The following is a 26,019-nucleotide window of genomic DNA, read 5'->3' as shown; positions in this document are numbered from 1 at the left end:
ATAATATATTATGCGCATCCATTTTGTTATTCGATTGTTGTAAAATCAGGTACACAATACGGCAGGTTACAATAGGCTATGAAGTAGTTTTTACAATAGGCATTTACCGTTGATTGACACAATATCTTATAATTATCATGGCAAGATATCTTTAAGGTACGCAATTTTTTTCACTAAAGAAATATTTGCGTTCTTATAATTAATCAAATTTCCCAATTTCACGAGAAGTTTTCAACAAGTTGTAAATAACTCACTATCAGAAAATGGGAATCAAGTTTCGGTAGAGTGGGGTTCGAACCAGGGACCTCTGATCCGTGAGTCCGAAACACTAGCCGTGGGACCACAACCCGGTTCATAAAAAGAAAATTCGTCTTTTTTTTATCACTAACATTTATTTGATATATTATTATTTATGCCCATTTTACTCGTACATGGAAGGTATATCATTAAAATTTAAGCGTTTCGTGGTTTAGCAAGTATGTGGGTTTTATAAATATGCATATAATAAACAGGCATTAATATTATTTTGATTTTTTTTAAGAATCGAATTACGTTATTTTCAATAATAATAGATATATTTGTATATATATAACTCTTTAGTACGTGTGATGTCACTGAACTCCTTCTAAACGGCTTAATTGATTTACGTGCGGTTTTCAGAGAAATATAGATCTTTGCGCTGTGCGTGTTCGTAGATATTAAAATCTCTTTATAATTTCTACCCATTTATTTATTTTTACTGGATTTTTGGTAATCCTAAAAAAATATTAAATTCAATACATTCTCAAAAATCGTATTCCTACATAAATACACCCTTCTGTTGGCGAGAAGACCAGAGTTTGACGCTTGCAAAAAGAATGCCATATTTGAAATAATATTTATTTTATGTTTTGGAATTCAACCATAAACAAGTACCTAGGTACCTACTTAAATTCAATATTTGAATATTAACAATTTTTAGTTTTGGAATTTAATCACAAACAAATACCTAGGTACCTACTTATCAAGGAAAAGTCTTTTTTCAAGGTAATAAATAGCAGGCAAGCCAACGTTTGGGCAGGATATATTATTAGGATATATTATTATTATTATATACAACTGTCGAGTCCGCTAGTTGTATATATAAATAAAATAGGTAGGTACATAATTAAGTTCTTTTTTAATCTTAATGACAGGCATTCACGTTCAAAAAATGTTTTTCAGAAACAGGTACCTTAGATATCAATGTCCACCTTATTCTATTATATTAAACTATATTGCCTTTATCTGTGTTTTATCTTAAACAAAATTCCTACATATTTCCTAAACTCATTCTTTCGATTTGAAGTGGAAGATGTAATGAGAGTAATTATCTAAATAAAGTAGAACAGCCCGTTTGGTATGAAATTATCATTGCAAGAAATGGCATAAAGATGCGTAATATGCTTCAATGCCAGACTTCAAATTCATGAAGTTCAGTGGTTTTTTTTATTTTTTTTATTAGTTAACCTGTCCGGGAGTATGGCCGTACATGGTCGTCCACACAAAATTTTCATCAATGGAGTATGGGCGTACATGTACGTCCGATTATTTTCAGAAATATTATTTGGGCTTGTAAAACCGATGGTTGACAACCCATGAAATAAAACATCGATAATTTTGATATAAATCATATTTACTGGTATAATTTATTATTTTTATTCAAGAAAATATGTTGCTTATAGCATTGACAATGATATAAAATTATAAAAAGTAAAAAAAAAACATGAAAAAAAAACTCACTCCCCAGATACAGTTTTGTCGGCAGAAACTCACTCCCGGACAGGTTAATATACTATTTATCATATAATTAGGAATAATCCAGAAGGAGCGTAGAATCTTGAATACATCGGACTGTGTCAAAAAATCTCCCCAATTTACCCCATTTCTACCACGCGCATTCGTAAATTCGCCGCGTAATGTTGCCAGTTGGGGAAAAAAATAAAATCATAACACAAATGTGAGGTAAAAAAAATGAAATTTGTCAAATTTTCTAAAATTTTATTGTGCACGCGGAAACATTGATTGACACAACAGAGTAGATGAGTAAAGGGTCATTTAATAAAAGTAATTGAATTAATGAACTTTGAACTTAAAATATTAAATAAATTTTGTTTTGCAAAAAACGGATATTTTTATATAATTTTAAATAATATTTGACGTTTTAAAGATAATGTCGGTTGAATGTCCACCGCGGCGTTGTTTATTACGAGATCCAATTTTCATTAGTTCTCTCATTAGATGAGCAAAGTAGGGTAAAAAAATACTACCCTGGCAACACTAACGAAATGTTCATTTTGTTTTCTTTGACAATCGAACAGATGGAAAAATAATTCAATTTTTAAGTAATGCATTTGCTACTTACACGTGCATTTATTAATTACACATGAAATATGATCCCATCATGTTCCTAAGGATCCCAGCAGTATTTTCACATTTTTAAATGACACAACACGGCATAGTTAAATTCAAATCGGGAGTTGTGTACTGTGCGTAATAAACGTAAAACTACTCATTTAAGAGTAATTTAATCGCCTTCTGTTTGATGCGCGTATACGGTTTCTGGACTATTCTTAATTCTATGCTATTTATCTAAAATATATATTTAAAAAAAAATTATATATCGTATTAGCAGCGCTTTGATTTTTTTAAGTTTTGTATTTCTAAAAAAAATCCGTGTGTGACGTCAGAGGTTCTCTTCCACTTATTTTCAATCAGTTCTCTCCATTGGTCCAATCGCGGCAAGCAAACCGCTAATTTTCCATAACTTTCTTATAATAGGTTGATTCATATGAACCAGTGAAGTCGTCCAAAGTGGTTCGTCTTTAGTGTAAGAAAAAATATAATTTTTTCGTACATTTTCAGAAAACTTTGAAGTTCAATTTGATACTCCAATTTTTACCGAGCGCAACAAAACATTTATTGTATCCTATTTCCCGTAGGGCTGAAGTTCCTCATTGTATTACTTTTATGAAAATAACGACATATTTTGACATAGGTACTCCAAGCACCAATATTGAAATTTTGAACAAGAATAATCAAATGGAACTATTTGAAATTTAAACTTTTAAAATTTATTCTTAAATTTAGAAATGTCACCAGCATTAGTAAAACTTTAATTGGGGGCTAAATATTTAATTTTAATACATTTTATTACACTTAAACATTTTTTTGGGAGATAAAACGTTGTTGATTGGAGTGAGCGATATATTTTAATAGTATTTATTTATTTATTCATATTTTTCTCTTACAAACTATAATTAATAATCAAAATCATGTGACCTCTCTGGGGTTGCCCGTGCCGAGGACATTTAACAATATACTATTTTGAAATGTTTTTACATTAACATTAACATTAACTTAATAAATAGAGACAATTAACAAAATATTATTCAAATATATTTATATTGAAATATATATGTACATCTCCATTATTTACATTACAAAGCGCACAATGAAAATAACAAAACCTAACATAAGCTATACACTTGTGGAGCAGTTGATTCAATATTTGTTTGGGAGAATGAGACAATACATTTTACTTCTACCTAGCTCCACTATCTATTTTTTTATAGGCTTTTTACTAATTGTTTTAATAGATAGTGAAAGTAGGTTATAGATTTTAATTGAATAATATTCGAAATCCCCTTGTCAGAAAGTGGTATTACTTTTTATTTGTTTAAGTTGTCTTGTTTGTACGTAATGTATTGTAGGGGTTATACTCGTATATGTATTTACATTGCAAAATATGCCAAATACTCACCTATTCTACGGTTCCACGTGTTAGCAAACACACATGGAAACATAGATTTATTTAATTTATCTTCATACTAATTAAAATCATTATTTTTTAACCACTTCTTTTCTAAATTATAAAAATACTAAGTGTTTTACTGTTTATGCTATAATACATCGCCTCTGTTACTTCAATACTTTTTATATTTTAACCCTTTATTTATTGTAAATTTGCTGCATACCTATGTTTTAATTTCTTATTTAATTTTTCTTTATTATTTCTTCATTTTCTGCTGATTTTATTTCATATTTCTATATTTTTTCATCTGTGTTCAGGTGTTTTGTTTTATTACGAGTATAATTGTTTTTCAATATTATTATATTTTATAATTTGTTAAAGGCGTAAGCCATCGAAATAAATAATTAAATTATTCTATGTGTTGATCTTATATTCCATCTATTCAAAAAGATCAACAAAGGTTGTGGTCCTGTTGCTAGTGTCTCGGTGTCACAGATCATAGGTCCTCGGTTCGATCCTTACTCTACTGAAGCCTAATTCACATTTTACCTATGTTTGAACATCTTTATTCATATAATTTTTCCATCTGTTGATTTTTTTAAACAAATGGAATATAAGATCAACAGATGGAAGAACTTAAGAAATATAAATGTTTACACATAGGCACTTAAACCAGCCAACGACAGGTTATAACCCTTGTAAATGCCTAGACTTCTATATTCCTTTCTATTTTATTTTAATTTTATTTATTTATTTTATTTTATTTATTTATTCATTCAAAATTACAAAATTAAATATTTATGAACTTATTTAGGCTTTTTAGGCTATGCCCGTGTCAAGCCACAATAAATATCAATAAAAATACATTGTAAAATTAATTCGATCAAATTATAATGACATAGAATCACAATCTAGAAAAAAAGGTAAATGTAATAAATAATCGAATTCCAAAGAATACAATGCAAAAAAGATATTCAGAAATAGTTTTTAAAATATAAATTATACAAATTAAGAATCACACATAATCAAATATACAAAATAGTGGTATCATTTAAATCAACAAAATAATAGTAAAATATAGTAGCATTAAAAAAAAAAGAACACAAAATAAAAGCATGTTTTAAATCAACAGAAAAAGAATATATATACATATATAAAAGCATAATTGAAATGATAATTGAGTTATGTTTTCTAGAAATTCACTCAATTATAGTAAGAAATATAAGGAATAGGAGTAATAAATCATATGCCAAATAACAGTACGTACTATTATATTCTATAAAATGTTCTTTACCTCTGTTGTTATATATTAATATCGATAGCTCGATTGGGTTGAATCCTAGATAGCGTTAAATCGAATTTTTGTTTACAGAAATTTGGATAGATTTAAAATGTTGTTTAAAGAAAATAGTTATAAAAAACATTATCTGGTTTTGTAGTAATTTATTTACTTATTTATTATATATACGGCTTAAGCAAATTATAACCGTTATATGAAGAAACATAATATGTACCAAAAACTGTCAAAAATAAAATAAAACTTTGTAGCGAAAACAAACAAAGGCAATAAAATAATTATATATAGTATATTCAAGAACACGAACATCATCTAAGACTTCGAGCTAACTCATGCCAATCCATCTTCATCCGACACAGTGTTAATGGTGAAAAGATCTACGAAAGTTTACCCCGAAAAATTCTAAGTCATGTGGCGAATTGACTAATCTGCACATTCTGGACATCGGGGCATAAAAAATAAACTTGCTCTTAGAACTTTAAAAAAACAGTAGATTTTTATTCATCTGTTTTTTGTTGTGAACTGTTTTGTAAGTGAATGAATAAATAAATGAATACATTTATTTATTCGAACGTAAGTACTTAAAATATCGTTGACTGAAATAATATTTTATTTTAGAATGATGGGCTAGAAAAAGTTCACGCCCTTCAAACAAATCTGTTTGTATCAGAATGTATCTGTAATTATTTAAGTACCTAACAAATTACTCTTTGCATGTATGTACAACGACCGTGATCATATCAGCAGTTAATAGCCGAATTCTTAATGAACATTGCCGTGTATTTATAAATTAATATGTTTTTAATTTTCTTTTGCTCGTTAAGAGAAAGTATATTATTTGATTTGCTCCAGTTTTTAATGATCGGCGCAAGAAGGTTGTTTATTTGACTTAATACTTTTAAAATGAGTAATTATTGTAGTTGGTAGGCTGAACTATTCGTATTGATCCCGTTGACTGAAAGAAAGCACAAAGTGGAGGACATTTGACCTAAGAAAGAAAGAAAAAATGTTACTAAATGTTACTAAATTAAAATAGTTAACGTATAATTAATACATGAACAGCACGTTATCCATTATACACACTTAAATGTTAAGTGCCTTTAAATCCTAATCTATGTTCCCACTATTCACTCGTATTCGGAACAGAAGTGAGCGTCTAGGCATTTACATGGCTTAAGACTTATCATTTTAAGACTATTACACTTTACACCGTGTGTAAAAACGTTGATTTTCTTTAAACCCTAATGAAGGTTTCTACTAACCACTTGTATTTAGAACAGAATTGAGCATCTAGGTATTTACATGGCTTAAGACTTATCATTTTAAGACTATTACACTTTACACCGTGTGTAAAAACGTTGATTTACGTTAAATCCTAATCTAGATTCTCACTAACCACTCGTATTTGGAACAGAATTGAGCGTCTAGGCATTTTCATGGATTAAGACTTATCATTTTAAGACCTTTACACATAACACCGTGTGTAAAAATGTTAACTGTCTTTAAATCCTAATCTAGGTTCCCACTAACCACTCGTATTTGGAACAAAATTGAAGGTCTAGGCATTTACATGGCTTAATACTTATCATTTTAAGACCATTATACTTTACACCGTGTGTAAAAATGTTAATTGTCTTTAAATCCTAATCTAGGTTCCCACTAACCACTCGTATTTGGAACAGAATTGAGCGTCTAGGCATTGAATGGCTTAATACTTCTCATTTTAGAACCTTTACACTTTACACCATGTGTAAAAATAATAAAATAATATTCTTTAGTATCTTTTCAACGTTCAAACATGCATTCATAAGTTCTTTTTTTAATCAGTTTTTTATGGTATTTTTCGTATATAAATAATTCCTTATATTCCGGAATGAGTAAATATCGCATGGACATATAAAATGCATATATATGGGATTATGGGCCCGTGGTTAATGTTGCGGACTCACGGTTCAGAGGTTTGAGGTTCGAACCTTACTCTACTCTAACTTGGTTATTACTTTCTAACAGTAAGTTATTTTAAATAGTAAGAAATTCCCCCAAAATTAAAATATATCTAAAAATCATAAGAACGCAAATATTTCAATTTTTCAAAAAAATGAAATGAAATAAGTACATGTTTTAATAAATTATATTTCCGGCATTTCTATTACAGGCATATCTCTTATTAATATTCAAAGCATTAACTTTGTCGTCATAAATGTTATTGAATATTTGTATTTGTTCGTAAATGGTATATTTTGATTTTTTTTTTTAAATAGATAGTGAATAATCTGTACCTTGAAGGATGAACCACATTGAACGAAATCTTCAGGAAACAAGATTTTGTGATCGCGCAATGTTCATGACATCATTACTTTCAAACCAAATGAGATAATTTCAACTTATAAAAGACTTTTAATGTAAAATATATATATTATTGATATTATTAGTAACACAGTGACTGTTCCATAACAACGAAAAAAAAAATCAAAGTTACTTATTAAATTAGTGCCTTTTATTTCATTTTATTTAACATTTGTTTTAATGAACTCGTTTTGAAGTGAATTTTAAATCATTGAAATGTTTCGGTTTTGGCCGAAACTTAAACAGAAATCGATATTTGGTTTCGGCTTAGAATCTTGTTTCGGTTGGTTACTGATTCAAATAGCTTAAAAGAAGAGAGGGAACAAAATCAGACTTGGTGGAAATGGCAGAGGGAGAGGTGTGGTTAATGTTAAATTTGATTCAGTGATCGCATAAAAGAAGACAACTTGTTTTAAAAGAAATTAAGACTGGGATATTATTGGCAGAAATATGAATCCTAGGCAAAGAGGAATGAAAACCTTGATTAAAACAATATACTTTTTACAAATATGTATATATGCACATACTTATTCAAAAACATGCACATACGTACATTCACACATACTAGGAGTTCATATTAAAATACTGACGTTTTTTGTATTAAAACGAAGTGGTCTTCATATTTTATTTCTACTTAAAAAGCATGTTTACATACAACGGATATTGGCTTGGGTATTTTTTAAGGTATAAAATACCTTATTGCCTAATTTCTGCATTTTTAACTTTAAAACGGCAAAAAGTGGACTCCCGTATTTGAAAGTATATATGCTGAAATATGTAAACTAATTCAGTACCATTTCTACTTTACAACTAAGGAGTGAATCAGGAAATATTTAAAAAAAAAATTAATAAACGTGATAATAAATCGTTTTAAATTGAAATAGAATGAAATTTATATCCAGTTTCATAAAATAGTTAAATGGCTTTTGCGTTCTCGTTAAAATGAAAATAAGTACATGACAACCTAATCTTTAAACTTCTTTGTGGCGCTTTAATAACCGTATTTTGCGAAAGGTAAGATGCATCGGATCAAAAGATTCACCCCAAAATTTATCAATCAATTTTTCGATTTTTTTTAATGTTTCGGACGATAAGACGCGCCCCAATTTTCGGTTAAATTTTTATAGAAAAAAAAGTGCGTCTTATGGTCCGAAAATACGGTAATTACTATCTTAATTATGAATAATGTTCTAAGTAAAGACTTTTAATTAATTGAACAATAGATTAAACGCTTTCAGTAAGAAAGGTATACGGGCGAAATAGTCAGCCATGGCTGTAATATAGTACTAGAAAGTAGGCCTACAGTGGGCCCGCAGGTGTTAGTGCATATATTTATTTATTTATTTTATCAGAACTACACACTTTACGTGCTGATTACAGTCTGTAGTTATGCTACTACTTACTGTAGGCTTCATGAAACTATCCCCGTTGATAAGTAATCGATAGTAGAAAACACGATAGTTAACAAATAGTTTCAATTTGATTAATTTAAATAGTAAAATTACGAGCGTTAATTACTTTCTTTTAGCACACTATTGGCATTATTGAGAACACATTCATTTTATACTTCTCATATGTTTAATCATAATAATAAGATATGTTTTTTAGTAAGTCTGGTCTATTTAACTCATTATTCTCTTAATTGAAATGCACTTCTACTAAGAGTGCCTGTAGAGAAACATTGTATTTTAGTTGCAAAGTTTTTACAATTTATTAAGTCGAGTCATTTTATTATTGTGTTTTTTTAATTATTTTTGATTAACTTTTTAAATCATTCTTATATTGTTGAAATTTCATTAGTCGATGCGTTTTGTAGCTGCAAGACTTTTTGTGATGTTAGCTATCATATTATTTTTATCATATTATGTACATGTTATCAACTATCAAATATCTAAATTTAGTAAATGGGGTCTAAAATTTCAACCGTCCATGCGCTCAGTAGCTGCAAGACTTTTTGACTTAGAAACGTGGTAAAAATCCCAAATGAGTTTTTGGTTTTTGTAAATAATTCAGTCAAGGCCGCGCAAATTAAAACTACTGACACGTTAGGTTATGTATAATAATTCATCATCATCCTCTTTCTGCACCTGATGGTGTATAGGGCACTGCATTGGTACACCAATCGCAGTGTATATTGATCATTTTTGTTACATGAAGGTAAGATGATCAGTCTTATGCTTCAGGTACCAGTCTAGGGACACTGAAATATACTAGTGTAAAAACACCTTTACAATATATATAATTTGTATGCACTTATTATAATAAATAATGTTTATTGTTTAAATGTAAATACGCCATTGCGCAATACGTCATACACCCTTATAAATTTTGTTTGTTTTTAAATTATAAAAATTAAAAATATGCGTTGGATATTGATTTCGAATACCTACATATGTAAACGCAATGACTTTCCGTAAAAAAATAAATGATGTGTGCTTCGATGATAAAATGGGTCCATTCGTAAGATAATTAATTTGACGTATGCACGAGAGTCTGTTGAGGTATTTGGCAGCTATCGAGCAGTAGAATGAACGATTTCATTGAATATCGCTCATTTCGAATGTACATAGGTACAAAGCCGATTGATAAAAAGTTGAATATTACACATTCTTCCGCAAATTTTCTCTATTTTCCATTACGAGCGAGAGGTTCGTGCGCGATCTTTCCATTCGGCCTTTTCCGGTTCTCTTCGCTTCCATCCGGCCGGTGCGCGCCCGTGGCGGGGCGCAGGCGCAGTGTGTCAGTAGGTCAGTTCCTATTGGCCGCGCGCGCATCGTTCAGTCCGACGCGGTACTACGCATGCGCCGCGCGCGCACACCACCAACCATGCTATAAACGGGGACTGGTGCAATCGACTTTTTGAATTTCGAACTTCGACCGGGAAATCTCGAAAATAGAAACGTGATATATTTTTTCATCATTTGACGCTTTTTAATGGTGTGAAGTGGTTTTTTGTGCGTTTTTTAAAAGTGAAGTTAATTGAGACTCGTAATTGTTTCAGAAATCAGGAAGATAACGTGACACAAAAATAAAGGATGAAGAGGACGAGGTATCTTATCGCAGCCTTTGCGATTTTACTGTTACAGGTAAGCCATTTTCCCAAATAAAACTAATACTCATAAACGATACTTTCATATTTCCTTCTTAAAACTAATTTCATCCCTGTTGAAATATCTAGGTCCCTATTACCCATGTATGTTTTCTTTTTAAAATACGAAATTTAAAAAGAAAACAAATACACTTTTGATTTAAGTAGTCTGCTTTTCTTTGGGTTTGTAACTGACCCATTCGTTAAAATATTGCATTAGTTCAACATTCAGACTTGGTATCGAATTTTTTTATTTTTAACTTTTTTTTCTTGTTATTAACTCGTCCATTTATTTATCCTTTATTGATCATACATATTATTATGGTGAATAATATTTTTTTTAAATATTGAATTAGAAAAATCACATTTTATCATTCTGATCTTATCGGATATGGAACCGGAACCGGAACCCCGAGCATGAGGCAAGAGTCTTTGACATTACAACATGAAAGTTTCCAACGTATAGCATGTAAATCTTTTTCAACATAAGATTTCCTTAAATGAACATCCAAATCTCTTTTACTAAACAACAACAGATATGAAGAACATTTTACAAAAGGAAATATAAAAATCTAGGTATTTACAGAGCTTATGACCTGTCATACTGGTTTTAGTTACTACTTTAAACACTGTGAAACATTCACAACTCTGTCTATGTTTGAACATATTCCTTCAATACTTCCATCGGTTGATCTTTGTAAAGTTAATGATATCTTAGAAATGCTTAGATAAATGCCAAGACTTCTCTATTCTCTTCAATACAATGTTCTTGACGCTGTAATAATATATTAATATTGATAGCTCCGAGGGGAGTTGAATCCATTTCTTGTCTACAAAAATTTGGACCAAGTCAATATATTTTCGATACCCAAATATCTATTAGCAAATATCAGATACAAATAAAATATACTTTTTTGCGTAAGTTCCGAAGTTAATTTTGATACCTTTAATTTTGAAATGAAAAATTAATCTTAATTAATATTAAAATAAAACTTTGTTATTAGTGTTACACAATTTATTATTTTACAAGAACATAACTATAGTTTCGGGAGAGCACTCCTCCCATCGACGGGTGATATAAAACTAATATAGTAAATACAGAATATTGTTCACAATGTCATAGAATAAAAACAAAAAATATAAACAAATTAATCAGTGAAACTTAGAGTAGGGGTTTTTTCCCCCTTTATCTAAGATGTTAGCATATAAATGGATGGTTATCTAAAGTAAAGATATGAAGACATGATCAATGAGGGACAGGACATTAAGTAGAATTTATTTCTTAAAATTTAGCACATTAGTGGAAGTTGCAATAATTAAAACTAAGATTTAATATGTGGGAAGACATCGCTCGGCTAAGAGAGTGTTAACAGACGCGGGTGAGTGAGGTGAGGGGGGTCGCAAAGGGAACATAGTCAATAAAGGCGAGGGGTGGTTAAATGTGTGATTGTTAATTAAGTTGTTCTCAGAATTTAAATTTTTGTGAATTTCTATCATTTCTAGATTATTCATATTACTGCCTTTGTTATTTACTTGGTGCAGGAGTTGAAGGGTGTGATTATAGAATGAGTGGTTATTATCTATTATATGATTCGCGAATTCCGAGAAATTATTATTGGTCAGACAACGGCGGTGTTCGTTCAGCCTAGTTTTAAGATTTCGCGCTGTTTGTCCAATATAGACTTATAGAATAATAAAATTAGAAATATTAATCGTTCTGCCTATGTTATGAAAATATTGATGTTATAACAGTGAATTCTACACAGCGTGTAAAGCAATCTCTTGAACCAGCTAATGATAGGTTGTGGTACCGAGAGTAATGTCGCAGACTTCGGATTAAGAAGTCTAAGATTTAAACGCCACAATACATTTTTTTTCCATTTTCTAAAACAGCTAGATATTATCGACTTAGAAAGTCCTTAAAAAATTAAATGATTCGGCTAGTTAATCATAAAATCGTTAATATTTTTATTTGAAAAACACAGACCATAAGCCTAGTGAATGTCAAGACTTTTCATTTATTATGTCTGTTAGTATTTAGTTCATTTATATGCATAGCTACGACATAGGAACCTTTATCGAGACCTTAATAAGTAATGTATTATTATATATTATATGTATTGATAAGTAATGTTTTAATAAGTAATGTGTAACCACTATTTTGTATATTTGATTATGTGTGATTCTTAATTTGTATAATTTATATTTCAAAAATTATTTCTGAATATCTTTTTTGCATTGTATTCTTTGGAATTTGATTATTTATTACATTTACCTTTTTTTCTAGATTGTGATTCTATGTCATTATAATTTGATCTAATTAATTTTACTATGTATTTTTATTGATATTTATTGTGGCTTGACACGGGCATAGCCTAAAAAGCCGTAATAAGTTCATAAATAATTAATTTTGTAATTTTGAATGAAAAAATAAATAAAAATAAAATAAATGTTTAATTAGTTAGTTGGATCTAACTCCCAAAATTCTATGAAAATTCTGTTAAGACGCAATTACCCCAAAAACTCCATATTTCCTTTGTTTACGTAACTTTTGAATAAAATTATATGCCAAAACAGTTTTAAGGTGACATGCCATCAAAATTATAAAAATAACGAAAAAAAAAAATTTTCCGTCTAAAAAATTAGCATGGATACGATTATGGAATTAGGTCATTATAAAATTAATATAAGAATCATTATGTCATAGAAGATTCGTTGATAAAGATTCATGCAAAAATTACTAACATAATTATCAAACCACATATCAATGTGGCGGCATACTATTTTTAACAAACTAAGAAAATTAAAAAAAACTAACTGTGTGACAAATCAAAGCCTTAAAAATTATTTTAAAAAAAAACCGATACACTAGTGTGAATTTGATGTTAAATAAATTAAAAGTACTCGCATACAAGCAAATAATACAATAATACGATGATATTTGTGTATTTTATTATTATTATTAAAAAAAAAACACATATTTTTTTAGTAAAAATGATTAAAACCAACATGACCATGATCACAATACCAGAAAAAAGATTAAAATCAGACCCCCATTAAAAAAAATGCTAATTCGTAATATTCAGTTTTAAAAAAGCCATTCATGCCAATGCCAAAAAAAAAAATTGAACAGAAGGTTAAGAAATATGTGTTAAACAACTTATAAATTGATATTGTTATTATACGAGGTAGAATATGTTTACGTGTGCCTTACTTTAAAACTCAAAATAAATAAATTAAAAAATCAGTGAGCACACATTAAATAAAAAAATAACAACAAGAATGGAGAATATTCTAGAGAAGGTAATATATAAGTCGAGGCATTTACAGGGCTTATGACCAGTCATTTGCTGGTTTAAGTGGCCACTTAACGTACTATAAAATTCACCATTTTGCTTATATTAGAACATTTTGCATGTGTTTTACATAATTTGTTACACAGTGTGTAAAGTGGCAACATAAACTAGCCAATGACAGGTGATAAACCCTGTAAATGCACAGACTTCCATATTCCCTTCTCTAAAATATTATCCATCCCTGTTGTAATTAGTTAATCTTAATGACTCCCTAAGGGGTGAGATCTAGTATTTTGTCTACAAACATTTAGACGATCACAAAATATTGGAGCACGTTAAATAGTTTTAAAAAATTGATTCTTCTTTTTCTTCTCGTACCATTGAAGTTTGGTGACCATCTCTGAAACTCCTCTCGATTCTGGGCCATTGTAATGAGCATTTTTACAACTGGTATTCCAAACCACAGCTAAAGATTCCTAAGTCATGATGCTTCTTTACGTCCATTTCTCATCTACCCTTAATTTTATTTATTTATTTAAACATTTTATACATGTACTGTTTACATTCATTTACATAAAGGCGGGCATATTGCTTTAATGCAATTTCTTCATGCCTTCCCAAAACGTTCAATTTGAGAAAATCGGTGGTGTATGAAAACATTGTTGACATATTAGAATATTTTTATTATAAAACAAAATATTGATAACTTTACCAATTTTTTAAGAAATAAAAATTGAATAATTATCTACACTACTATAAAGAGAGGAGGGAGTAAAGAAGGAAGGAAAAGAGACGAGATAGAAAAGCTTAAATACTCAGGAAGTTCATTTCATACGTGAATTTATTGTAAATACAGAAGGGGAATCTATCCTTCCACTAAAAGCGAAAGTATGCAGCCTTGCGTCTTTTGACAGTAGTTAAAAGTTCCGGCTATTGATAAACAAAGCTAGCAAAACTGTACTATATTGATTGTCAAATAACGTATGTGTCCGGTTGGATGAAGAATACAGTTATGTTATATTTTTGGTTTTTTACTGATTTAATTTTTTAAGATCCTCATGACTTTTTAATTTGTTTTTACTCTGTATTTTTTTTTATACCTGTTTTTTCTCTCTTTCTACTCGGTATTTTGCTGTTTTTTTAAATATGCTTTTTGCTATACACGTACATTTTTTTTTTACCATACTATATTACTATACTATATTTTTACTATATGACTTTAAATGTGTTTCTTACTATGTATTATTTTTTTTCGCATTTTACCGAGTTATAAAATATTTTTATTTACATATTTATATATTTTTAATGTTTTTTTCTATGTTTTCACTACATTGTTTACTTTGTTTTCACTATGTTTTAACTTCGTTTTTTTACTTCATTTTTACTTTGTTTTTACTAAATTTTTACCACGTTTTTACTCCATTTTTCAATTTGTTTTGACTTTGTCTTTTTAACTGATTTTGTTGTGTTTGTTTTTTATATATATTTTTGACTGTCTTAGAACGGGGTAAATAACCCTAGTTAGGCAGTCAAAGCAACTTTGTATAAATTATAATTTTGTGGAAGAAATATAATATGATAATAAATAAAAAATAAATGTGTGTGAATAGAATAAGAACTCTGAATGACTGCTTTCAACTCGATGGCTACTAAACGGTGAAAATCCAGAAAAAGATATCCAAGTGGAGATGAGTGTGCTTAGTAATGTAGTCCCCAGTGAGGAAGTTCAGTGGTTTTTTTCAATTTTTTTATTTGTTAATAGACTGTTAAACTAAGTCAAAATTTTTTTTTTTTAATTTTTATATATCGTATTATCGGTGCTACGGTTTTTTAAAGTTTTGTATTTCTGAAATAACTCCGCGTGTGACGTCAGAGGTTCATTTCCGCTTATTCTCATTCAGTTCTTCCCATTGGTCCAGAAGCGACAAGCAGACCGGAAATCTTCCATAGCTCTCAGATCATAGGTTGATTCACATGAACCAGTGACGTCATTTAAAGTAGTGCGTTTTTATCAAAATATTTTTTATTATTTTTTCTGTACATTTTCAAGAAACTTTGCAGTACAATTTAATGCTCTAATTTTTACCCCGCGTAAGAAAACATTTTTCGTATCCAGTTTCCCGTAGGCCTGAAGTTCCTCATTGAAGCATTTGCCTACCTTGCTTGGGGTCTAACTCTAGCAGGGTGGACGTGATATATTGCTTTCAAAGCGGGATCAACACTGTTTTATTTTATTAATCGATATACCGAGAATTTTTTCTAATTATCCTATGCATCATCGGGCGTGGATTCTTTTACTTATATTATGACATCTCTTCTAAAAAAAAGGACTATATTACTAAAATAAACAAATAAAATAATTAAATCTCTCATAATCATCATTCCCTTTCCGCACATAATGATGCACAGAGCACTACGTTGGAACACCGATCGCAGCGTATCTTGATTATTTTTGTCAAATGAAGTTAAGATAATCAGTACTGCGCTTCTGATGCCAGTTCAGGGCTTGAAATATTCTGGTGCAAAAATGCCATTTTAAAAAAACATTTTATGGCTACCATATCGAGAAAAAAATAAAATCTTCATAGATTAAATTAGAGACAACCCTAGGAGTTTAAATTTGGTAAGTGATTAAATAATGAAATCTCTTATCTGCAATGCTAATCTCAATTTGAAAATAAGGCAAAGATCGGTAAAATGTTATGTGTGGTCTGTATTGTTGTATGGCTGTGAGACTTGGACTCTGAAAGTGAACACTGTGAATAGGCCGGAAGCTTTTGAGATGTGGTTGCATCGCAGAATGCTTAAGATATCTTGGACAGACCTAATAGCGAACTCAGAAGTCTTAAGTCGAGCTAGAACGAACAGAGAACTCTTAACCACCATAAAAGTTTGTGAAATTTCATATCTGGGGCATATAATGCGTGGAAAAAAGTACCACTTGCTTCATTTAATTTTGAAAGGCAAGATTGAGGGTCACAGAGGGGCTAGAAGAAGACAGATGTCCTGGCTGCGAGATATACGAGACTGGACTGGCTTCAGGACTGTGGAGCACATTTTCCGGGCAGCACAGGACAGGGAGACTTTTGCCAGAGTGATTGCCAACGTTGGGGATTCCTGACAGGGCACTAAGAGAAGAAGAAGAAGTGATTAAAATTATTTAAACGTGACTAAAATGGTGTTGAGTTCGCAATTCGACGTGTGTTTAAGTATATGTAAATATATTATTTATTGGAGTTTAGTAAAAAAAGTTTTAAGAAATAAAGAAAACACTATAATTTTTTAGAGTTTGTCCAATTTTTTTGCTAAATAGTACTGGATTTAGCCCCCAAGAGGGTTATTAAGATTGGCATATTATGAGATGGAGAACAGTTTAGAGGAAAGAATAAATGAGCTAATGATCTAACTTTGGCTTGTTAAAGAGACCACTTTATACCACGTGTAAAATTATTTTTTCTGCCTATGTTTAAACATACATATTACTTCAATTCTTTCAACACATGTTCATTTTTGGTTAGAATGTTTCTAATGGTCTTAACCTCTAGTGGCCCTGTGTACACATATCGTCATGATCGTTTTTTGTAAGGATTTTTCTAGTGGTCTTATCCTCTAGTGGCCTTGGGTAGACATATCGTTGGGATCGTAAAACAACGACATTAACGTAAGAGCAGTTTATTTCTTTCTTGACCCTCATGTCACAAGTTGTAAGTAGAAAAGTATATAATTTGATACTGGAATTAGTTTTGTATTTCGTTTTTTTAAACCTGGAAATTAAAGCCTTTATAATACCTTTTCAAGATCAAAAGTCAATTCACGTATTTGGCCTTATGTGGATCGACGTATTTTTTTGTATAGATACAAATAGTCGGAGAGCTGACAAATGTCGTAAGCTGATTTTCATCGTGCGAAAAATAACACTCATACGGGAAAATTCTGATTGCAAAAACGAATAATTTGTAGAAAAAGGAATTTGTCTAAACAGAATAATGATGATACGTCGCTATTTGCCTATGTGATGGCAAAACGATGCATCTAAATATTCTACTCTCTGAGATCTATCATAATATGGTATTTAAATGCTTCCTAGCCACAGGAAAGTACTGATGAAAATGCCATAAATCATTTTAAAGGCGATTATCTCAGTTCGAGCTTTTTCGAGATGCATATTTTTTTCAATTTACGGGCGCATTGACTAGCGCGATTTTGGTGGTCTTATTTTCAGTAACAGATTCTTCATTATTATATCTATTGCTCTAAACAACAAAAAATAAATGGTGAGGCCCAAAAGGGTGATAATTCTAGGTGTCTGAGAACCTAATCATCCGAGGCCTGAAAGTCCGAAGAAACAAGTCCCGTAGTGCCAATGAAACCAGGCTTTATTACTATAATGTGATTTTTCCAAGCCAGGGTATGCTCCAATGCCGTAATTTTCCACTGTAATTGGGCCTCCTGGCCCGTTGTGGTGCAAATAAAAAAAAATAAAAACATAATCGACCGACTGTTTTCTGCTAGTTGTATATAATTCGTAGAATATTTTTTTCTTTTACCGAATGGAACGTCGTTCTTTTGTTACGATTCGATATGAGAGTTCAGTGGGTCTACAAATTTGTCACGGACCAAGTGAAAACGAAATGAAAAGTCCGCTTCATTGTTGCCATAATGGTCCCATTTTATCTTTTTTTAATACTTTCCCTCTCGAGACGGTTTCCAAATCATTTGAGCTGTATTTAAAGCTCTTAAGTTTAAAAGACCTGTTTTTTTCCAAGTCCCCATTTTGCAAACGGTTTCGTGAGAACTATGCAATTGGTACTCGAGAGAGAATAAGAACACTTTACAACGAAGTTATCTACTTAGAGAGAAGAGCCTAATTAATAAATAGACTTAAATGTTCATCTATAAAAGTGTTTTTCATGAAATTTTCGAACCAAAAAGAAGTGCGCAATTAAAATGTAATTTTTATTTATTTAATTTTATTTTGTACTTAAACGCCTTGACTGTTTTTTTTGTCTGGTCTATATTATTGACAAATACATTTAAAGAAAAATAAGATAGAAAAACACAAAAAAATGGAAATATTTACAGAAAGATTTTGAGCAAGAATATTGACGTTTTGGCAATTACAGGTCTGTTGAAAATTGTCATTGCCTAGTTTGAGTGATCGCTTTACAATTATAAATATATTACAACAGATATGAAGAACTCCTTATGGAAGGGAATAACAGGGATTTACCATTATGCTGTCATTTGCTGGTTTAAGTGGCCGCTGTGACACTGTGTAACATTCAGTATTCTGCCTATTTTTGAAAATCTATATTCCTCCAATTCTTGATTGATGAGGGTGAGATTATAACCGAATTATTTCACCTACAAACTAAGCATAAAAATTGAAAAGTATTTTGAGGCGTTGCCTAGCCAAGTCATGGCATCAACATATTTAATCAATGGATAGAGTGTTGTGATAGATTTCTGGTTTACGGTAAATCAATTCACTAATCCGCAAAACTCACCAAAGATGACGTAACGCGCTGAGTAATTTAAAAATTAGAAAACTTTTAAAAATCGTAGCGCTGATAACATGGTAAACAAAAATATCGAAACTTTTTTTTTTTTATTAAAACTGAAAGTTAATTAACTAATATAAAAAAATTGAAAAAGAGACGGAACTTCCTTATCGTGGTTCGTTAAAATTACGATTCTTAAAAGATTTCTCTATACTGCGTGTAGTCTGTCTAACTAGGTTTTAAGGCAGACATTTTTATATGCAGTTCAAAACTGTAATAAAATACCTTCATGTTTCATTCAAAATAATGCTAGAAAAACCACAGAAAATTAAAAGACATATTAAATATTTAAATTTATTTTAACAGAGAGGGAAAACATTTTTGAGAAGGGAATATGGAAGTCTAGGTATTTACAGGGCTTATGACATGTCATTGGCTGGTTTAGGTGGCCAATTTAAACACTGTGTAACATTCACAATTTTGCCCATGTTTGAACATCCACATTTCCTCAACTCTTCCATCTGTTGACTTTTGTGAAGTAAAAGAGCTGAAACCTTTATCACGTGGGTATGATTCATCCGGCTTAAATTCCGGTGCGCGATATAGAGGAAAGACGCAATCAATCAATTCTAGAGTATTATACATATCAAATACGGTCATTTAGAGTAGAAAATTAGGTAATAAATATGTACCTAATATAAAAAACGGACATTTACTTACCATATTTGCATCAAAATTGTACATTCTTTACATTACGAGTATAAGCTCTTAAGTGTCATGGCAGTCGTAATTTCATCATCTTTTGTCGTAATTTCAAAATCAACCGCCTAAGTGACTGTCTTTGTCGTATTTAGAGTTAAAAGAGAGCGTTACTAGTAAAAACTAATATGTAGTAAAATGTATTTGCATACACGGAATATAAACCCCCTTTAACTACTATTTTATAAATCTTGACCGTAGTAAACATCCTTTAAAAACGGACAATTGCAGTTCCATGGGTTTCTAAAACGGACAATAGCATGTTTTGATTTCAAAGACGGAAAAAGACATTTTCAAATTGTGTTTTTTCAGTTTAAATTATGTTTATTTTAGATATTTGATGTGCACAAAATGAATCTTTACCCATGTATTTGATAAAGATATAAAAATATATTTGATATTGATTTCTTGTAAATTTGAAACAGAAAATCATCTCTACTGAAAAATTATGAGATTGACTATTGTCCCATTTTCAAAACTAAGGTCCTCATAGTATTATTTCTTTCCAAAATTCATATTATCTACTATATTATCTGCTATGAAAAATTATGAAAATGGCTATTGTCCCACTTTGATACTAAGGCTTGTGATCTTTCCGAAATTCATATTATCTAATAGTATCTGCTATAAAAAAATATATATTTGTACATCGAAATTATGTACAAGATAGAAAATTAAAAGCAAACTTGTTTGGAAGGGTTTTTTTGAGTCATTAATGTAGCTGTGGAAAGTAAAACGAGTTGCTTCTCCGCTGAGATTTTTGGGGCCATTTTTAACGAGTTGTAAATTTTAGAAAATGGGAATCAAGTTTCGGTGCAGTGGGGTTCGAACCACGGAACTCTGATCCGTCAGTCCGAAACACTAGCCACGGGACCAAAACCCAATTCGGTAGTGACCGACCGAAGTTTCGGTTTTGGCCAGTTTCGGCCATTAATTTGAGTTTCCACTATTATGGCTCGTGACTCTAAGTTCTCTTGAATTCTAAGATCTTTCATATTTATATTTTTGTAATTTCTTTACAGTTAATAAGTTAAAGTCTCAATAGTTGTTTTTATAGTCTCTCTATATTGAAGAACTGACCATATAAGTTATATGTTTAACCAAAAATCGCTAAATATCTTTTAAAAAATACTCATTCAAATTATGCCTTTAATTTCATTTTGTATTTTATTTGACACTTATTTTAATAAACTCGTAAGGTTTTACAATAAAAACGCATAATTTTTAGAATTTTGAAGTGACTTTTATCTTATTTAAATAAGTAGCAATATTTTGTGTATGTCCAAATATTTGTATGCACGCTACATTTATTTCTTAGGGATCAACATTAAAAGCCCCATCCACTTACTTGGATCCGCTTTAAAGATAATGTGGTCTATTTTCAGATTCGCACATTGCAAAAACATTTTTTTTAGCTGTAATGAACGGTAAATTTTTTTACTTTTCAAAAATTCCAGTTGTGCAAATTGGGTAATTTACAATGCAAAATCCACGGGAGTCTTTTCGTTATTGAAAAATATAACTGATTTAAATCTAATTTTTGCAATAAAATAAAAATATCGGAGTCTTTTATTTATCGTCCTTTTGAGTTTAAGCAGCGATATGTATTTTTTTCCCATCTCCTTCTGTATCAATAATAAATGTAAATGTGCAATCTGTAAATGGTGTTACTTTTTGAAATTGTTTTCTAATAACCTTAATTTCATTAAAAGTCTGAAGGTATCTATCTACATAAAACTAATAAATAATCAGTTGTTTCAATACACTGAAATCCACCCACAGAGGAACACTAAATTTAAACATCGTTCAAATAAAAAAATGAAATCAAATACAAAACACTCAATATAGAAAATCACATTCCAAAAGCAAGATCCTTAGCATTCACGTCTCTCTCGCCAGAAATATATTTTTAAATTCATTATTTCAATGGAAGTAGGTATGTTATAAATTTTAGATATAACTGAAAAAATATACAATACCTACCTAATTAATTCCGGGAAGAAAACTTTCTATTCGGACACGCCAATGTAAACATTCCCACGAGTCGTACCTACGTTGTGCGTACGTAATATATTACGAGAGGCAACACGAGTCCACCCGGCTACAGCTGCCTCACCTCCAGCGACATGCTGACCAGGATACGGCCGTAGAAAGTGAAATGATATCCGGATGCTCCCATGTAGGTCATCGTACGCCAACCGTGACCGGCGGAGGCGATAATAAGGAAAGTAAAGACAGTCTCATATTTGTTTCACCTTCACTCCCGCGTGGCACTCGCCAGGGTGAAAGAGACGAATTTATACACACATAACCCACTCGCTCGAGTATTTCATACATTCTTGCGGTGGGGTCCAATTATTTAAAACCATCGTATTGGAACAAAATATTTTTTTTCTTCGTGGTTTTCAGGTAATTTAAATTAAAATTAGCGAAATTGCTTTTATACCTTAAAAATAAAATTAACAGCGGACGAGCCCGCCCCTTCAAGACGAGTGTGTTTCTGTTTTATTGTATTCTTTAAATATTTTTTACAAACAAAATGCAAAAACAAAAACAGAACGCACACGTTTGGATTGTGTTTTATTTATTGACAATTATTTTTGATGGAATTCCATTGTTATTATAAAATAACTTAAATTTATCCTATAACTTGTCCCTTTTTGCACAAACATAAATGTATCTTTTTCAAATTGTTTTCTCTTTTTTTATTCATTAATACGTAAGACGATATTAAGTTGTGTCAACACTGTCTGATATTTACCGCTAAGCGCTGATCGGTCCAATAAATAAGTGGGAGAGTACCGAGTATTTAAAATTTTTAAAATTAATCCCTATTCAAATACAAGCAATTTTACAGTTTAAACTTACAAGCTTTCATTGTACCCCTCACTGAACTATTTGTTTATTTGATGGAAATGTACAGTTAACAATATCATCATCATCATTTTCCTTTCCACATCTAATGGTGCATAGGGCACTGCGTTGGTACACCAATTGCAGCGTATGTTGATATTTTTTATTACATGAAGGTAAAATGATCGGTCTTACGCTTCAGGTAACAGTCCAGGGACTATGAAATATTCTAGAGTTCAAACACCTTCTTAAATCAATTTTTCATATCAACCATGCCGGGAATCGAACTCGAGACCTCTTGGATGGTAGGCATACGCGCTGACAATGATAAATTACATATTTAAGATATGGCTGAAAGGCAAAAATACCCGTGAACTGATTTTGATACCTTTTAGTTAATTGGTGTTCAGTCAAATACATCGTCAGTTCATTTTCCTTATTCTACCCAGTTTAAGTTAACTAATTATAATTATTTTTTTTTGTACCGCTAGCTATTGCTAAGATAGCTCCGAGTAGGCAGCGAAATTTAAGGCAATTTTTAGAAAAGATAAAAATTAATTTGAGAATATATTTTTAAAATAAATTAATTTGGAAAAAAAAAATAAAAAACTTTTTTTAATTTTATTTTTTATTCATAAATTTCATAAAAAGCATATATTTTTGTAAAATTCTAAACAAATCTACTTTTACACATCTGGTAAATGTTATCACTGTAACTCTCCAAAAAAGAGACTAACTCTTGTGCTTGGAGAGTGACTTACACTGTTTTAGTTGTTTAAATATAGGAGTTTATATATTTTTAAATACGAGTACATGAGAAAAAAAAAAAAACACAGGATATATAAAGAAAAAACATAAAACAAAATAACATTCATACTAATTAAAATTTGATGTTGTTTTTACACGTGTTCAAAAAAAATCTTAAGGTTAACTTTAAATTGATTTATTGATATATTATTTTTAATAGTTTTAAGTTCATTGCGAAGATTAATCTAATTTTTTACACCTTTGAAGACAAAGCTATTTTGACCATGACTTGTGTGGAATTTAGGAATTTTAATATTATGTTGGTATCTGAGTGACTTATTCATCTCAAATTCTTATTTTATAAAGAGTGTCTACTGTATGAACCTTAAATATTTTATATAGACTTTACGTATTGAATGTTGAGGGTTTCTTTAAAACTAATTTGAAAATTAATCTTTGTACTATTTTAAGAGGGTTTAATATATTGGCATATGCACCACCCCAACCTATAATACCATATTGTAACAAATATTGTACAATTGAGTAATAAGCTATTTTTAAATGATTGATTTTTAAAATACTCCTTAATCTAATAAATATGCATGTACATTTTCTAATGTTTTTAAAACATATCTTTCAAAATTTGTATGTTTACTTGGTTCACCGATTAGCACTAACGCATTAACATGGACTTCGAGCATTCAAACGGACTGTACCTAAATGAATAAACAAAAAATAAAAAATGCGCTTTGGCATATAAATAATAATGTTTTGTTTTCATTTAATTTAATTTGATTTATTTGAGTTAATTTAAATAAATGCACTCACATTAAAAAAAAAAAATTATACAAAACTAGCGGACCTGACAGACGTTGTCCTGCCCAATTTTCGAAAATCTATATTTAACGTTGAATTTGACATTTCAATCTTTTCGTTTCGTCATTAAGTGATTTGCTGATTCCCTAAGCAAAAAAGAAAAAATGTGCATTATCACCAGCCGTATACATATTTTTTCTATACGTTTGATAAACTATTAATATTCAAATATTGAATTCAAGTAGGTACCTAGGTACATGTTTATAGTTGAACTCCAAAACAAAAAATAAATATTTTTCAAACATGAAATTCTATTTGCCAATGTCAAACTCCGCTCTTCTCACCAACAGGGGTACACTTATGTAGGAATACAATTTTGTTAAATGTATTGAATGTCAGTTAATATTTTTTTTAGTATTATTGAATTTAAGGAAGGAATCTAATTAAGATCCACAAAAAACGAATGCTGTTTGTGAACATTCAAAAACGATTTTTTTTACACAAAAAAACAATTTCCTCCCATTTTTTACCCTGGTAGATCGACGAATAAAATATTTATGCTTCTAACTTATTTTTTACACATTACATTGAAGATTTTAATATCTACAAACACGCGCAGCGCAAAGATATACGTTTCTCTAAAAACCGCACGTAAATCAGTTAAGCCATTTAGGAGGAATTCAGTGACATCATACGTACTGAAGAATTATACGAGTATATATAAAGATATACGACACTTTTCTTTATACAAACATATTTCCGTACTTTCTCCTTGAGTTCTAGGTACCCAAGCAGTGATTTTATGGGAGTTAGGACGGTCAATAGGATAGTCCATAAACTCTTTTATCTGCCGTCTTCGGACGCACGGTATTCAAATAGGATACCTTATTTTAGAAAATCAGACAGACACACAGAAAATTTTATCTTATAACCTTTAGTGAAAAAACAAGTAAATCATTTCAGTTATGGGTGGGGAAAACAAGGCAGCAAAACGTGGATTTTGTCGGCAGACGTACATCAAGCGAAGCTTGCGTTGAATAAAAATCAAAGATTTTCGACGCCTCTTCGTCAAAGTCTTCGGATTGCATCGCCGAAGTCTGCCTTTTACTAAAGGCCATTGTGGAACGTCGAGCTGGTCCGCTTCCATGTTGGACTCCAGGACAGGCTGATTGGCACTTAATTCTGGAGGTGGCTGCAGTCACTTCCTCCATAGTTTATTTTTCTTCTTCTTCTTTGAAGGCACTGCTCAAAGGGCTCCATATTACACAATGATCCCCTAAGGTATTTATGGGTCACATGATACCCATCTGCAAATGAACGTTTTCTAACTGCTGGGCGTGATGCTGCGTTACTGCCGGCGCTTGTCCCATGTTAAGCAGCTGGCTATTATGCTGCACTCCTGGTAACCCAAATTCATCCTCCAGTGGCTGGATCCTATGCTGCATTTCCGGCAGCCAATATTCCATATCCAGCGACTGGTCCTTATGCTGAGCTTCGAACCGCACACATTCTTTGCCTAGCTGCTGTTTCTGATGCTGCATTAC

General features: G+C 30.7%; 1 protein-coding gene across 2 annotated transcripts in view; it reads left to right on the top strand.

Annotated features, from left to right (window-relative positions):
* The window catches only part of dyl (transmembrane protein dusky-like), a 100,317-nt gene that overhangs the window by 57,189 nt on the left and 17,109 nt on the right, over positions 1 to 26,019 (top strand). Inside the window, exon 2 of one of the 2 annotated variants that reach the window (XM_088242036.1) lies at positions 10,417 to 10,501. In XM_088242036.1, coding sequence (XP_088098162.1) covers positions 10,451 to 10,501 — 51 coding nt within the window. In that variant the 5' untranslated portion in view covers positions 10,417 to 10,450. Of the gene's footprint in view, positions 1 to 10,150; positions 10,502 to 26,019 lie in introns of those variants that run through there. The other variant, XM_088241980.1, reaches the window with a different exon arrangement.

Source organism: Micrasema longulum, unplaced genomic scaffold (assembly GCF_059751315.1).
Source record: "Micrasema longulum isolate JH-2025_06_02 unplaced genomic scaffold, ASM5975131v1 h1tg000015l, whole genome shotgun sequence".
Lineage (NCBI taxonomy): Eukaryota > Metazoa > Arthropoda > Insecta > Trichoptera > Brachycentridae > Micrasema > Micrasema longulum.
This window is presented reverse-complemented; position numbering and strand designations above follow the sequence as displayed.